The 13,212-nt window shown below is 46.7% G+C and overlaps 1 protein-coding gene across 1 annotated transcript in view; it reads left to right on the top strand.

The window, feature by feature from the left end:
• FRMPD2 (FERM and PDZ domain containing 2) overlaps nt 1-13,212 on the top strand; it is an 81,579-nt gene that overhangs the window by 52,334 nt on the left and 16,033 nt on the right. The window contains exons 16-23 of the mRNA XM_044236604.1: nt 143-243; nt 1,419-1,511; nt 2,874-2,981; nt 3,071-3,187; nt 6,258-6,463; nt 10,195-10,299; nt 11,381-11,474; nt 12,318-12,403. Coding sequence (XP_044092539.1) covers nt 143-243; nt 1,419-1,511; nt 2,874-2,981; nt 3,071-3,187; nt 6,258-6,463; nt 10,195-10,299; nt 11,381-11,474; nt 12,318-12,403 — 910 coding nt within the window. The remainder of the gene's footprint in view (nt 1-142; nt 244-1,418; nt 1,512-2,873; nt 2,982-3,070; nt 3,188-6,257; nt 6,464-10,194; nt 10,300-11,380; nt 11,475-12,317; nt 12,404-13,212) is intronic.

The raw sequence follows: 13,212 nt of genomic DNA, 5'->3' as shown, positions 1-13,212 counted from the left end.
CAGCCCGTGATGAGGTCTGTTGATGGGTCTCCTGCCTGATGGGGCATGTGGCTGCCTTTCCCAGGCCACCATCCAGACTCAGATATAGCAGGAAGGTGCTTCTTAGAGTCACCTTTTCTCATCTTGTGCCCTTTCCCTGCAGCCCTTGCATGCGTCGGGAACAGCTGGAAACCATCTCTTTGATCCAGAAGTCAACGACTCGTGACCCTGTCTCTGGGCTGCCTGTGGAGAGCATGTCCATGGGTATGGACTGGGTTTGGGCCAGGTTTGAGAGAAAGGAAACCATCCATGCGACGTTTGCTTGAAAACTTTTGTGGCTACTTCATGTTGCCTTACCAGTAATAGTCACAATCTTTATGTTTTTAAAATTAATTTTACAACTAATTATGGTCAGGAAGAGCCCTTGCAGTCCACCTGTGGCTTGGGCTGGGCAGGTGGATCTGGAATGTGTTAGCGCTGGTGAAGGTCCTCAGCGCTCTGGTCCAGCATGAGGAGTACTTGCTGTGGAATGGTGTGGTCACAAACTCACCAGCCACTTCTGTTCCACTCTTCACGGACCCGGAATATCACTTCTGCCCCTTCACCTGAAAATGTAAACAGGGGAGGCAGCGTTCTCCTCTGTCATACACCCTTTGGGGAAGACCCTAGGGAAAGGAAAAACAGAAAGATTCCAGACTTGGAGAAAATATTTAGACTTGACTGGCCTTAAGCCTGGGGATGGACCCTGGAATTCCACTGGGCCACTCTTTACCATGAACTGTTGCCAGGCTCTACTGTGGTCCCCAGGATGGAAGGTGGGAAGAGGGATGTGGAGAGCATAGAGTGGTGGGTAACAATGGGGGATGTGCCTACATGCTCTTTGGTCAGCATCGGAGCTCTCCACCCCAGGATTCCAGCTTGCTGAGAACAACATCGGGGCCAGCTTTGGGTCTCCTCCAAGACCGAAGCTCTGGGGGAAATGCTGCAGGGTGCCCTCGCTGATCTGTGGGGTCATGTTGCCTCTGATTATTAGAGACCCAGGAGGGGAAGGCTTTGCTATCCCATCTCTGTGCTTTAACCTTAGTTTTACTTTTCACTGCCCACAAGTGCATCTCTGTCCCAATTCTGTCTTGTCCCAAGACCAATGCAGGAAAAAGTAGCTATAGTAAGTTGTGTAGAAGATAAGCCCCATGCCCCCTTCCCCCACTCTCGCCTCTGCTCCTAATGAGCCAACGCTGACCCAGTGAGGGTATATATGCTTCCGAAGATGCACACTGACCCAGCGAGGGGTATCGGAAGTTCGTGTTCTGTGATCCATTCCTGGTATTGTGTGTGTGTGTGAGCACGTACGTGTGTTAGAACACTGTTTACCACTTTTGTATCAAGGCTCAGATAATTTTGGGGAAAAGCACAATGTGGGGCTTTGTTTCTACCACTAGGGCCACAAAATGACAGAAGAAAGGGCTTTATAGCTGAACCAGAAGGAGAAATCATGCACGTGACACTGACCCGGGATCCGCATCGTGGCTTCGGTAAGAGGGCTCCTGGCAGGTGAGACCCAGTCTCTCCCTTGGGGCAGAAGGGAGGCATGTGCCATTTTTTCCCTTTTGACTTTTCTATTCCCATCTCCTGCCTCTCTCCCAGCTTGCCTTTTATAGCGATCACTTCTTTTTATTCCCTTTAAGTGTCCCTAACAAGAGTCTGTCCCTAACAGACTCTTGGAACAAAGTCTTTTAAGGCTATAAGATTTGGGGGTTCATATCTTCAGAATCTAAGTACAAGATGAAAAGAGACTTTTTAGGGGTGCCTGGGTGGCTCAGTCATTTAAGCATCTAACTCTTGATTTCAGTTGAGTTGATGACTTTGGGGATCATGAGATCAAGCCCTTCATTGAGCTCCGTGCTGGGCCTGAAGCCTGCTTAGGATTTTTTCTTTCTCACTCCCTTTGTCCCTCCCCCCACTCTCTACCAAAAAAAGAAAGTGATTTTTTTTTTATCCTAATACCATGTAGCAACCCTTCTCCAATATATTTAGATTCTTAACGATGGGAAGGAATAGTCAATCTTTTTCACATCTTTATTGTTTATTATTTTTAAAGGCCCTGAAAAACCATACAAGAAACAAAACACTGAGACAAGTTACTCAATTAAAAATCACCTCTCGCTGGATAAGATCATGCCATTTGAGACAATATGGATGGACCTAGAGGGTATTATGTTAAGTGAAATAAGTCAGACAGAGAAACAAATGCCATATGATCTCACTAACATGTGGACTCTAAAAAAAAAAACAAAAACCAAAAAACAACGAATTAAAGAAAGCAGAATCAGACCCATAAAGACAGAGAACAAACGGATGGTTCCAGAGCGGTGGGAGGTGGGGGGTTGGGCAAAATGGGTGAAGAGGAGTGGAAGATACAGGCTTCTAGTTATAGCATGAATAAGTCATGGGAACGCGAAGCACAGCATAAGGAATACAGTTAACGATATTGTAACAGAGATGTATGAAGACAGATGGGAGCTACTCTTGTGGTGAGCACAGTATAACGTATGAACTTGTTGAATCACTGTGTCCATGTGAAAATAATGTAAAATCGTGTGTCAGCTATATGCAAGGAAAAAAAATCTCTTTCTTATTTCTGATTATCTACTAGGACAAAATCCAGTGCACATGGATGGGTTGTATTCCTAGCTTTTGCTGTGCTTACTAATAGGGGGCAATCAGTTTTTCTCCATGTGTCTCACAAAGTGGAAAGAGCTATTTGAGAATCCGAGGACTTAGCTAGAAATATCAGCAGCTCCACTTGGCAGCTGGGCGGTCTCAAGTAAATAACCTAACCCCTCTGGGCTGCCAAATCGTTAAGTATCATCTTATTAAATATCATTGGATTACAGGCTTTGTCATTAATGAGGGAGACGGTGTTGGCAAAGCAGACCCTGGCATCTTTATATCTTCTATTATACCTGGGGGACCAGCTGACAAAGCTAAAAAGATCAAGCCAGGTACGTCTTTTTAAATTGCCAATCATGGTGCCTTCTGGAACTTCTCTTTCTTTCCTTGAAGGTATGATTAAGATGTTTTATTTTTCCAGGAGGGAGAATACTGGCCTTGAATCACATCAGTCTGGAGGGCTTCACATTTGACATGGCTGTTAGAATGATTCAGAATTCTCCTGACAGCATAGAATTAATCATTTCTCAGTCAAAAGGTATGTCTTCACCTGTGTTCAGAAGTTGGCGAACCTCCTCTATCTTCAGCAGGTTGTTATTACCATGAGGTACTAGGTCCTTAAGTTTATGTAAGCTTGATGTTGTTTTTCTCAGAGTGGTGTCTTGCAAAGGACCACTGTTGTGACATAATCCATAAGCTTGGCAGGCCTATGGGCAGACTGGGCTCTGCTGTTGCCTGTTCTGCCTGAGGGATGTGGCCTACTCCAATTCTTTATCAGATGTGGCCCATCCCGCCATTGCGTGGTTTTTTGCCCACTTTTCTTGCATGACAGGGAGGATAGTCGCTTTGTCAGCCAAGTCCTTATGGAAAGTGGCTGCTCCAGAGTTTCCACAGTTGGGGCTTGGATGTGGCAATCATCTGGGGAGGAGACTGGAGAGCTGTACTGGAAAGCGATCTCATAGAGTGGGCATGCTTGTGTTATCTGGTTAAGACTTGGCCTGTTGGAGATCATCCAAAAGAACAAAGTTCTTTTAAAAGATGCTTTTATTTATCCTTAAGTATGAGAGAGCAACAACTGCCAATATCAAAGAATAATATTAATATGTATACTTGGAGTGGGTTGGGGGAGGAGGGTGAAAGAAGTGGGGGATGCGGGGCACCTGGATGATGCAGTCGGTTGAGTGTCTGACTCTTCGTTTCTGCTTAGGTTGTGATCTCAGGGTCATGAGATTGAGCCCCCGTGGGGTTCCGTGCTCAGGATTGAGTCTGCTTGGGATTCTCTCTCTCCATCTCCCTCTGCATTCCCCCACCCTCCCCCCCACTCTTTTTCTCAAATAAATAAATCTTAAAAAAAATTAAAAAAAAGAAGTAATGGGGGATGTTAATATTCCCTTCCCTTCTGGTGACCTGGAATCACCACTGAGTTTCGGTTGAATGAGCCTGTAATTTAACCAGAAACTGCCTATAAATCCAGGCTCCTGGATTTTTTTCTCACACTCTGGGGTGTGTGGACAGTTGCCCCTTATGTACAGAAATGCTTCACATCACACCAGCCAGCATTTTCTAGGTCTTAAATGTAGGTACCCCATTTGTCTTGCCCTCTGTAAACCATGTGCATTCTCTCACACTTGCACAGGTTTACAGGATGGCCAGAGGGTTTTCCCAAGTGTCTGAAGCTGTCCCTGGATAGACGCCACAAGGGATGGGAGGTGGCAAAGCCAGAGCCTCAGCACTGTGGCTGGAGCTGACCCAGGGGCTTTGCCCTAATTCCTGAGAAACACCAGCCCCAGTTCGCAGTCTCTTTTGGATTCCAACATTGTCACTGTTCTTCCCATAATATTTTAGCTTTCTTTCCATTTCCCTCCACATTTGGCACAGGACTAGGAGAAAAGGAAGGAATCAAACTATCCTTTTTTGTCAGGAAACAATGTAGCTGAGTTGGGAATGATTCAGTGTCATTCAAGGCTGGTTGTGCAATGCGAGCTGTCAAAACTGGGCACCCCAGGTCTGTGAGGCTCAAACCAGTTTCATGCTAGAATTTTGGACAATGGGCTTCCCATAATGCCTGTGATGATGTGTCTTTCCATCCTAGGGCCCCAGTCCCCTGTTGGTAGCTCTGCCTACCAGACTTGGGAATCTTTACACAGCTGTAGGGGCTTGACTGCTGTGAATTTCTATCTCATTAGCTTGCTGTTGGGGCAGGTGCTCTAGACTTGAGGTCAGGGACAAGACAGAGAACATTCCCATCATGGGAAGCCATCACTCTCTAGAACAGACTGAGTTTTCATTCCTCACAGAAGGTCTCCTGGCTTGTATTTCCATGAGGAAGGCTCATGTTGTACAGGTTGACTTTTTAATTCAGTAATAAGTTCCATCCTTATCGCTCATGGAGGGTGTGGAAGAAAATGAACAGATGCTTCCAACATTGCCAGAAGGACAATGAGAGTAGAATCTGTGAATGAAATTGTGAGGAATAAGGCATTACAGAACAGTTGCTTCACCATTCCCTCCTGAATACCTCTGGGTTTGAATAACTTCCAGTCTAACTCATTAAATTACAGTTCATTCAGTGTGTGAGTTTGGGAACTTCCTTGAGTGCCAAGGAGTCTGTATCAAAAGTAAACCTACTTGTATGTTTCTATATCCACATCTAAAGAAAATTAGACTATTCTGCCTTTCTCCCGCATATATTTGTTAAACAGCTTATATTAACATATTAATAATAAATGCCTTTATTAAGGCCCTACCATGTGCTAAACTAATTTCTCTTCATCTTTCTTGCTACATAGGTAAAATCTTTTGGTGTATATAATTTCTAAGCCCTAGCAACCCTAAAAGGTAGTTGACATTATCTCTACTTTTAGGAAATTGAGGTTCAGAAATGTTAAGTACCTTGCCTAGGGTTTTGCTTATTGATTCCTGACCTCACAATCTTTTCCCTGTTCTGTGCCAGGTTAAGGGTCAGACATGGGGTAAGTAGGAATAAGTGTCCCAGTTTTTGTCCACAAGGAGTCCACCATCTTGTTGTGACCAAGTCTTCCCCAGAAAACCCAACACACTAGTCTTTGGGTCACATGTTGATTACAGGTGTGCTCAGTGGAAATTCTGGAAGAAGTCAAGTTTAAGGGCATCACCACATGCTGGCTGTGGGATTCTGGGCAAGCTACTTAATTCTTTTGACTCTGCTTTCTCATTTTTGAAGTGGGATAACCCCTTCCTGGTAAGTATGTTGAAATTATGGAGAGATATATACATATAAAATATGTGTGTTTGTGTGTGTGTTTGCACACGCATGTATGTGTGTGTATGTATTTGCCATCACATGATGAGAAATTAGTAGGATGGAGCTGGAATTATTAACTCTCCAGTTGCTCCTATATTTTCATAGTTGAGTCACAAACCTCTACTTAGGTTTTTAAGTCACACCCAGAATCCTCCCTTTCTCTATTCTAAATTCATCCTCCTTCCTGAGGTGCTAAACTCACATCGTTCCCAGCAGCTATAAAAGGTCTCTCTGTCATTGGAGGAAAATCTTGTACCTCACATAGCATGATTTTACTGAAATGCCGGTCTTTCCAAGCTGTTGGTTTCTTGACTTGTTTTTATAGGTTTTTGTGGAAGTACCCCAAGTGAGGAAAAGAATAGCATGGCCAATTCTGGGGTCTTCTTTACAAACAGCCCAAGCAACTGGCATCAGGGAAGCTTTTCATCACACAAGCAAAACCAGGAGAAAAATACTGAAGACCTCGAAGTGGCTCAGACTCAGAGCTTACTGCCCAGGGTGAGGCCTCAGCTTTCCCCTTCGCCATTAAAGGTAATCATCCCCTTGGTTCCCTCTCTAGAATGTGGAAGAAAAAGAACAGGTTGTAGAGCCCAACAGCCCCAGCTCCAAAGTCCCTCTTTGCTCTCTTTTTGCCGTATCAGCTAGATAAAATTTACTTAATCTCTCTGACCCTCAGCTTTTCCAAAATAAGTACCTGCATTGCATGATTATTGAGAAGAAGGTAAAGGGGGAAAGGCAAAGCTCCAGGCACAGTGCCTGGGCCATGGGGTCCAGTGTTGGGTCCTCCAGTGTCCTTGATCACTGATTATATTTGTTACTGGTAATAACATTGGCTGTCACTGAGGGCAATGTATGGACATCCCATATATTCTTGGCCTCTAGTGCTGGAACTGCAACTCAATGGCTTTGCTTTTTGTCAGTGCAAGGGAGGAAGAGGGCAAGGCCAACTTTGGGATACAGAGGGCCATGTACTTCAGTCCTACCACCTGAAGCTGTGTCTCCTTGGACATTGGGTGGAAAGGCCTCCTTTTGCCCTCTAGAACTTTCTCCTTTCTGCTCTGGGCCCTGTGAAGCTGATGTTAAGAGACCCTGTCAGCCTTCTGAAAAAGAAGCCCTGTGTCTAGGAGAAACTCTCCACTTTCCTTACACTCACACTAGGACACCGCTCACAACTCTTCTGACACTGTTGTAGTTTTTTACCCTAGAAGCAATTCTGACAGTAACTGAGTGGAGTTAACACCAGATCCCACAGTTTTTGTAGGACTGGGCTCACTCCCACAAGACTTTTCCCATTGGAGATGACAATCACAAGTAGTAGGTCCCCAAGTTCCCCACATTTGTCTGAAGTTGTTTACAAATTGGAGGCTCCCGTGTCCCCTCCTTGGGTTTGATAATTTCCTAGAGCAGCTCATAGAACTCAGGGATGCAGTTTTCTTGTTACTGCCAACTTATGAGAAAGGATGTTTTAAGGGGTACAGGTGAATAGCCAGTGGAGCGATCCATAGGGCAAGGTCTGGAAAGGTCCCGAGTACAGGAACTTCTGTCCTTGTGGAGTTGATGTGTGCCATCCTCCCAACACAAACATGTGTTCACCAGCCCAGAAACTCTCTGCATCCCATGCTTTTGGTATTTGTATGGAGACTTTATCACTTAGGCTTGCTGGATCATGAACTCAATCTCCAGTACCTCTCTCCTCCCCAGTGGGTGGGGTGTGGGGTGAGGTGGCAAGTTCCAAGCTTTGAATCATCGCTTTGTCTTTCTGGTAACTAGCCCCCATCCTGAAGCTATCCAGAAACCCCTCAAGAGCTGCCTCTTTCAAACTGAAGACTATCACCCAAGAGATTTCAAGGGCTTTGAGAGCTCCGTACTGGAAACTAGAGCCAAAGACCAGATATTAGAACAAGAGATGCTCCTAGCCTCTTAAGACTTAGGAAATTACAAGGGTAGAGGGAGCTGTGTGCCAGGAAGCGAGGAGAGGCCCATATATATATTTGCTATTATTTCACACTGTAGTGGCAGACAGCATTTGGGTGGGAGTGAGGAGGCTATTGTCACTCTCTGCCTGTGCTCAGGTGGGCTATGTCCCTCTTCTGAAAACACAGGTCCTATCACGTGCTCCTCGCCCTAGAACACTCTATAATTGCCCACTCCCTCCTCTTGCTCCTCAGGCTCCAAGAAGGGAAGAGCACCTATCGTTTCTAGGCCCAGGGTTTCTGGCCCTCCTTATTGCTTTCTTCAAATGCCAATGTCTCTGCAAAGTAGGCTTCATATGAACTCTTCTCTGTGGCCCAGGCTGAGCTTGCTCAGACTTGGCTTGAGTCCACCTCAGCCTCACTCCATCTCATTTTTATCCTTTATGAGGAGAGGTAATGTTGGTTCAGAGAGCCATGGAGACAGAGGTGCCTCACAGTAGGGCTCCAGGAATGTTTGCTCCTTCCTAATGGGCCATGGTTCTCAGCTAGATGCTGCACCCCACGAAGAGCACGCTGAGGGTTCAGCAAGAGAATACTGGGGACATTTATTGAGTGAGTAAGCATGTGTCAGGCAGCACCCCAAGCACTTACGTGTGTTGTATTACATAAGCTTCATTCCAGGCCTATGAGATAGTTATCACTATTGACCCTTTTTGTAGTTGGGGTGCCTGAGACACAGAGGGGAAAGGAAGGTACCCAAGGTCTCTCAGGGAGTAACAGGCAGAACTGGGATTTGAATCCAAGAAGTGGGACTCCAGAGCAGATGCTTTCACCGCGGGGCTGTACTTGAGAAGGCCCCTCTTGACAGGAAGCAGGGCCAAGAGGGATTCAAGTTGGGGCCTCTGAGGCTGCAAACCTGTGGGCTGGTTTTGGCCAGTGGTTGAAGGGAGCAGTGGTGTTCCAGGGCTGCAGCTGACCGTGGTACAGACTGTAGACACTGTAAAAGCCAGGTTCTTCTGGGTCACAGGGCTGGCTCTGTGGGCAGGTAACTTTCTGTGACATAGTTAAGTTCACACTCTGCTTTGGACTTCAACCTCAGTGTTCCTTTACTCTTTGAAAAAAAATTTTTAAAAATTTTATTTATTTATTCGAGAGAGGGAGCATGAGAAAGAGAGAGAGTGCTGAGCAGGGAGCCTGATGTGGGACTCGATCCTGGGACTCCAGGATCATGATCTGAGCTGCAGGCAGTCACTTAACCAACTGAGCCACCCAGGCACCCTATTCTTTAAATTTTAAGGTGTGGACAAAACTCTTTGCCAGACTACACAGTCTCGAGGATCTCAGGAAAAAACTGGAGTTTTTTTCTGTTCTATACCCATCGCTTTGGAAACTCTTCTGTTAATAATTTTCCAGGTTACTTCAGTCTGTATATTTTCCTATTGTATTAATGGTATTTTCCAATACAGCAAACCAGGAAGCAGCTAAGCAGACGAGGCAGATAAGACCAAAGGCTGGGAGTACCCATGGCTCCATCTTCTGGGCACAGTTCATTAAAAGCTTCTTCCCAACTAACTAGTAGTTCAGTAGGGGCAGGTCTGTCCTATCAGTGCTGTCCCCTCGACTTACACAATGCTTGACATGTAACAGGTGCTCAATTAATGTTGCATGGTTGCATGAATGAATAAACAAGCTACTCAGTTAATGTTGCATGGTTGGATGAATGAATAAACAAACCACCCATGAAAAAACAAACCACTCTTGTCACAGCATTGAGCCAAATTCCTGCCAGGTGGTAGATAATTCTTGCCTTCTGTCCTTCCCACTGTTAAGTAAGACACCATGCAGCTACTCTTGCTAGGGATGATTGAAGTTCCTCCTGAGGTTGTCTTCTGCTTAAGAAGCTGCCATGTATCTGGAATCCAACGTCACTTAGCTAGTGTCATGTGTGAAGTTACCAGGAAGTGCCTGGATGGCTTTAGTTCTCACATGATATTTGCATCCTGAGTGGGAACAGGAGGGAACCTACATGTATTGAGCCCTGCTATGGGCCGTGTATGATTCACAGTCACATTGAAAAGGGGATCCCTGGTGCTCGCTTCGGCAGCACATATACTGAAAAGGGAATCCCTTATTCCAGTTTTGTGGATTGGGAAGGTTGGAGAGACCAAGGACCTGGCCCAAGGTCATAGAGGGAGGAGCTGATAAAGCTGGGAATGACACCTGTTGAGTCTTGAAATTCATGCCCCTTTTGGTGTGCAATGCTGGCGAGAGCTAAGACGCACTATCTGCTCCTGTAGGCAACTGTCTTCATGCCTTCTTTATTTTCATTTGTTTTTTTTCTGGGGACAGGGTGCTGGTTCTTCTTGTCCTCCACCACCTTCAGAAATCAATGTCAGTGAAATCTACTTTGTGAAACTGGTTAAAGAAGATGGGACGCTTGGATTCAGTGTGACTGTAAGAATTATTAATCAAGCTTGGGAAGTACATGGTTGAAAAGACGTCCCTCTGGAGCCTTGGTGGGAATTCTATTCAGATGGCAACCTCTGATAATGTGCCCCTTGTGTGCAAGCAGCTCATGGGAAATGGCGAGCCAAGAAAGTCAGTGGAGCCTCTGCGGGGTGGGAGACAGGAGGACTTAAAGACCACCCACAAGATGCAAGGCACACTTGGGAGGATCAGACTCTCCAAACAGTGTGCGTAGGATTGGGTGATGGGTCCTGACTCTGTGGTTATGTCACACAAGAAGGAAGCGCAGTGGAGAGGGGCTGCAGGGACATAAGCCAAAGGGAATGAGGTGATCCACGGCCATCCAGAGGAGGGTCATAGTTGAGACTGGTGTCCCCACTTCCAACGGTAGAACAGAGTCACCTTGGCCAGACTAGAGTTTAGGATGGCCCCTTTGCATTGGTTTCTGAGCTCTTGCTGTAGACCCTGGAGGAGGGAGGGGACAAAAAACTATATAAGAACGATATAACCCCACTGATGTAAAACCTGTACACGTGTGCAGATATGTGCCTGGAGAAATCAGAGGAAAAAAGAGAGTTAGATCTTTATCTAGGAACCCAAGGATGCTCATGATCTAGTGTTAAGTTAGGGGGGGAAATGTCAGTTGTAGAGCACTGTATAGTGAATTCTGGGTTTGTATGTCCAAACCAAGACTCAAGCAGACAGGACATGCCAGGCTAGTCTCTGGGCCCATAGCTGCATCCACCTATGCTGTCTGTTGTGTATTATGGGGAGACAATGTGGGGCATTGATGTGACTTGGATTTAGAAGCACCTGTCACAAGCCAGTGCTGGGCTCCCTCCCGCCAGCTGTAATGTTATACTCCTTATGGGACATCTAACCTTGCTGCATAGTAGACAGTATGGTCTGAACAAACAAGTGAATGTCTAAGATGTTGTCACATGGAGATGAGGTAAGGGGATCGCATGGCATCCAGATGGGGGATTGCTTTGGGAGGCCAGGGAGGTCCTGGTTGGAGGGGGCAGACAGGTGGTGAGTCTTTCACTGTGTTTCTCATTGTGTTTACCAGGGTGGCATTAACACAAGCGTGCCCTATGGAGGTATCTACGTGAAAGCCATCGTTCCTGGAGGGCCAGCTGCCAAGGAAGGGCAGATCCTGCGGGGTGAGGGATGGAGTCATGTGGGGAACTGCCTTCCTGGCTGTGATAAGCCCTGGCTTCTAGACCTTGCCCTGTTCTCACCCTAGATGTCATGCAGATGGTTCCCTCTCCAGGTCCTGGTTTCCTCACCTGGGAAAGGGGCCGATTCAACCAGGCCTATCTCCATGATAAGTTAACAAGGGGATGAAATGTCTGTGGTGGTGCACTGGGAAGCACAAGGTGATTTTAAAACAGGAGGTTTTAAATAAGCTCGTTGCCGTTTGGCCTACATGGAAGAAAGTAGCTCTTCCCACTGAGGACAGAGCATGCGTCACTGACTCCCACTTTAGTATCCAGGGAGGACAGTGACAAGCCTCCTCCCCACCCTTCCTCACATCCACTGCTCTGAAGTGGAGGATTTTTATTGCCCTCCAAAATGGCAAGTTGAGCTAGAAAGGGCACCCAGGATCTTAGTTGTCTCTATTTTCCAGAGAATTCCCCTGTCTGTCCCTGGCATCAACCTGGTCTTTCTGACCTGTTTTGAAATTAAAAAAAAAAAAAAAAAGCACATCCTGGAGATATAAATATTACCCCTAATTGACTTGAAAGTACTTTCAAAATGGTTTCACAGGAGAACAATTTATACAGTTATACAGAACTGGCTCAACCCGTCTGGGAGCCAGTAATAGAAAGGTTTCTGTATCATTGATCTATAAAGATGCTCAGAGAGGTGGCTGGCAGCCAGGCCCCATTGTGGCTTCTCACGGCTCCGCTTCCCGACCCTCCTTGAGGCTGCGTGAAGGGTGCTGGGCAGGGGCCTCCTGCAGCCTCAGGAGCTCAGAGACATGACCTCTGTCCCCTTCCCAGGTGACCGACTCCTGCAGGTGGATGGAGTGAGTCTGTGCGGCCTCACCCACAAACAGGCTGTGTGTTGCCTCAAGGGTTCTGGGCAGGTGAGTGCCCCATTAGCAGGGAACTGTTCTTCTGCCTTCCAGAGCTTTCCTGGGCAACATTAGACACTGTGGTGGCCTCTGGGTGGGAGGCAGACCGGCAGGAAACAAAACAAATCTTTCTCCTTTGTCTTCTTTTCTCTTTCCCTTTTTCACTTTTCTATGGTGACATGAAAGCCAGGAGGAAGCAGACAGATTTCCTAAGCAGCTTACCTCAACCCCTGCAAAGACCCTTGCAAAGCTGGCATTTCAGTTGCCTCGGTTCTGGAATCAGACAGCTGAACAGGGCTGATGTGGTGGAGGAACTTCTTTCGTCTGGCTCTGGCTCTGGCTGCCGCCTCACACTCTCTGCTCTAGCCCACACTGGGAGATGCTTCCATCTGCCCTCCAGCCCTGTCACCAGCTGGCCTTTGCACCTGCTCACACCCTCTCGCCTGTTCATGCTATTCCCATCACCTTCGGTAAATCCCACGCTCTCCTGGGATTCTGATCACAGTGAAGTAGAAATTCCAGACACCCAGAGCAGAAGGCACTGACCCATTATGGACTCCTTATTCTTTATGGTCCCACGCAGCATCTGGATGTTACCATGCTGTGTCCAGTCCTCTGCCTGAAGGTGGGAGCCCTTTTGTGTCTCAATGTCCTCAACCTCAGAGCTGGCATTGCCCTCTAGGTAACTGGGGAGTTGGCAGAGACAGAAGGGACTTCTGTGGGCCCTTCTGGCAAACAGAGGGAGTGGAAGGGCCCCTGTTTGCTCCCCGTTTGCTTCCGTTCCCAAAGCAGTCTTCTGGTTTGCAGTGAAATTGACTTAT

Source organism: Neovison vison, chromosome 2 (assembly GCF_020171115.1).
Source record: "Neovison vison isolate M4711 chromosome 2, ASM_NN_V1, whole genome shotgun sequence".
Classification (NCBI taxonomy): Eukaryota; Metazoa; Chordata; class Mammalia; order Carnivora; family Mustelidae; genus Neogale; species Neogale vison.
The sequence above is the reverse complement of the archived record's forward strand: the minus strand, read 5'-3'. Positions and strand labels throughout refer to the sequence as shown.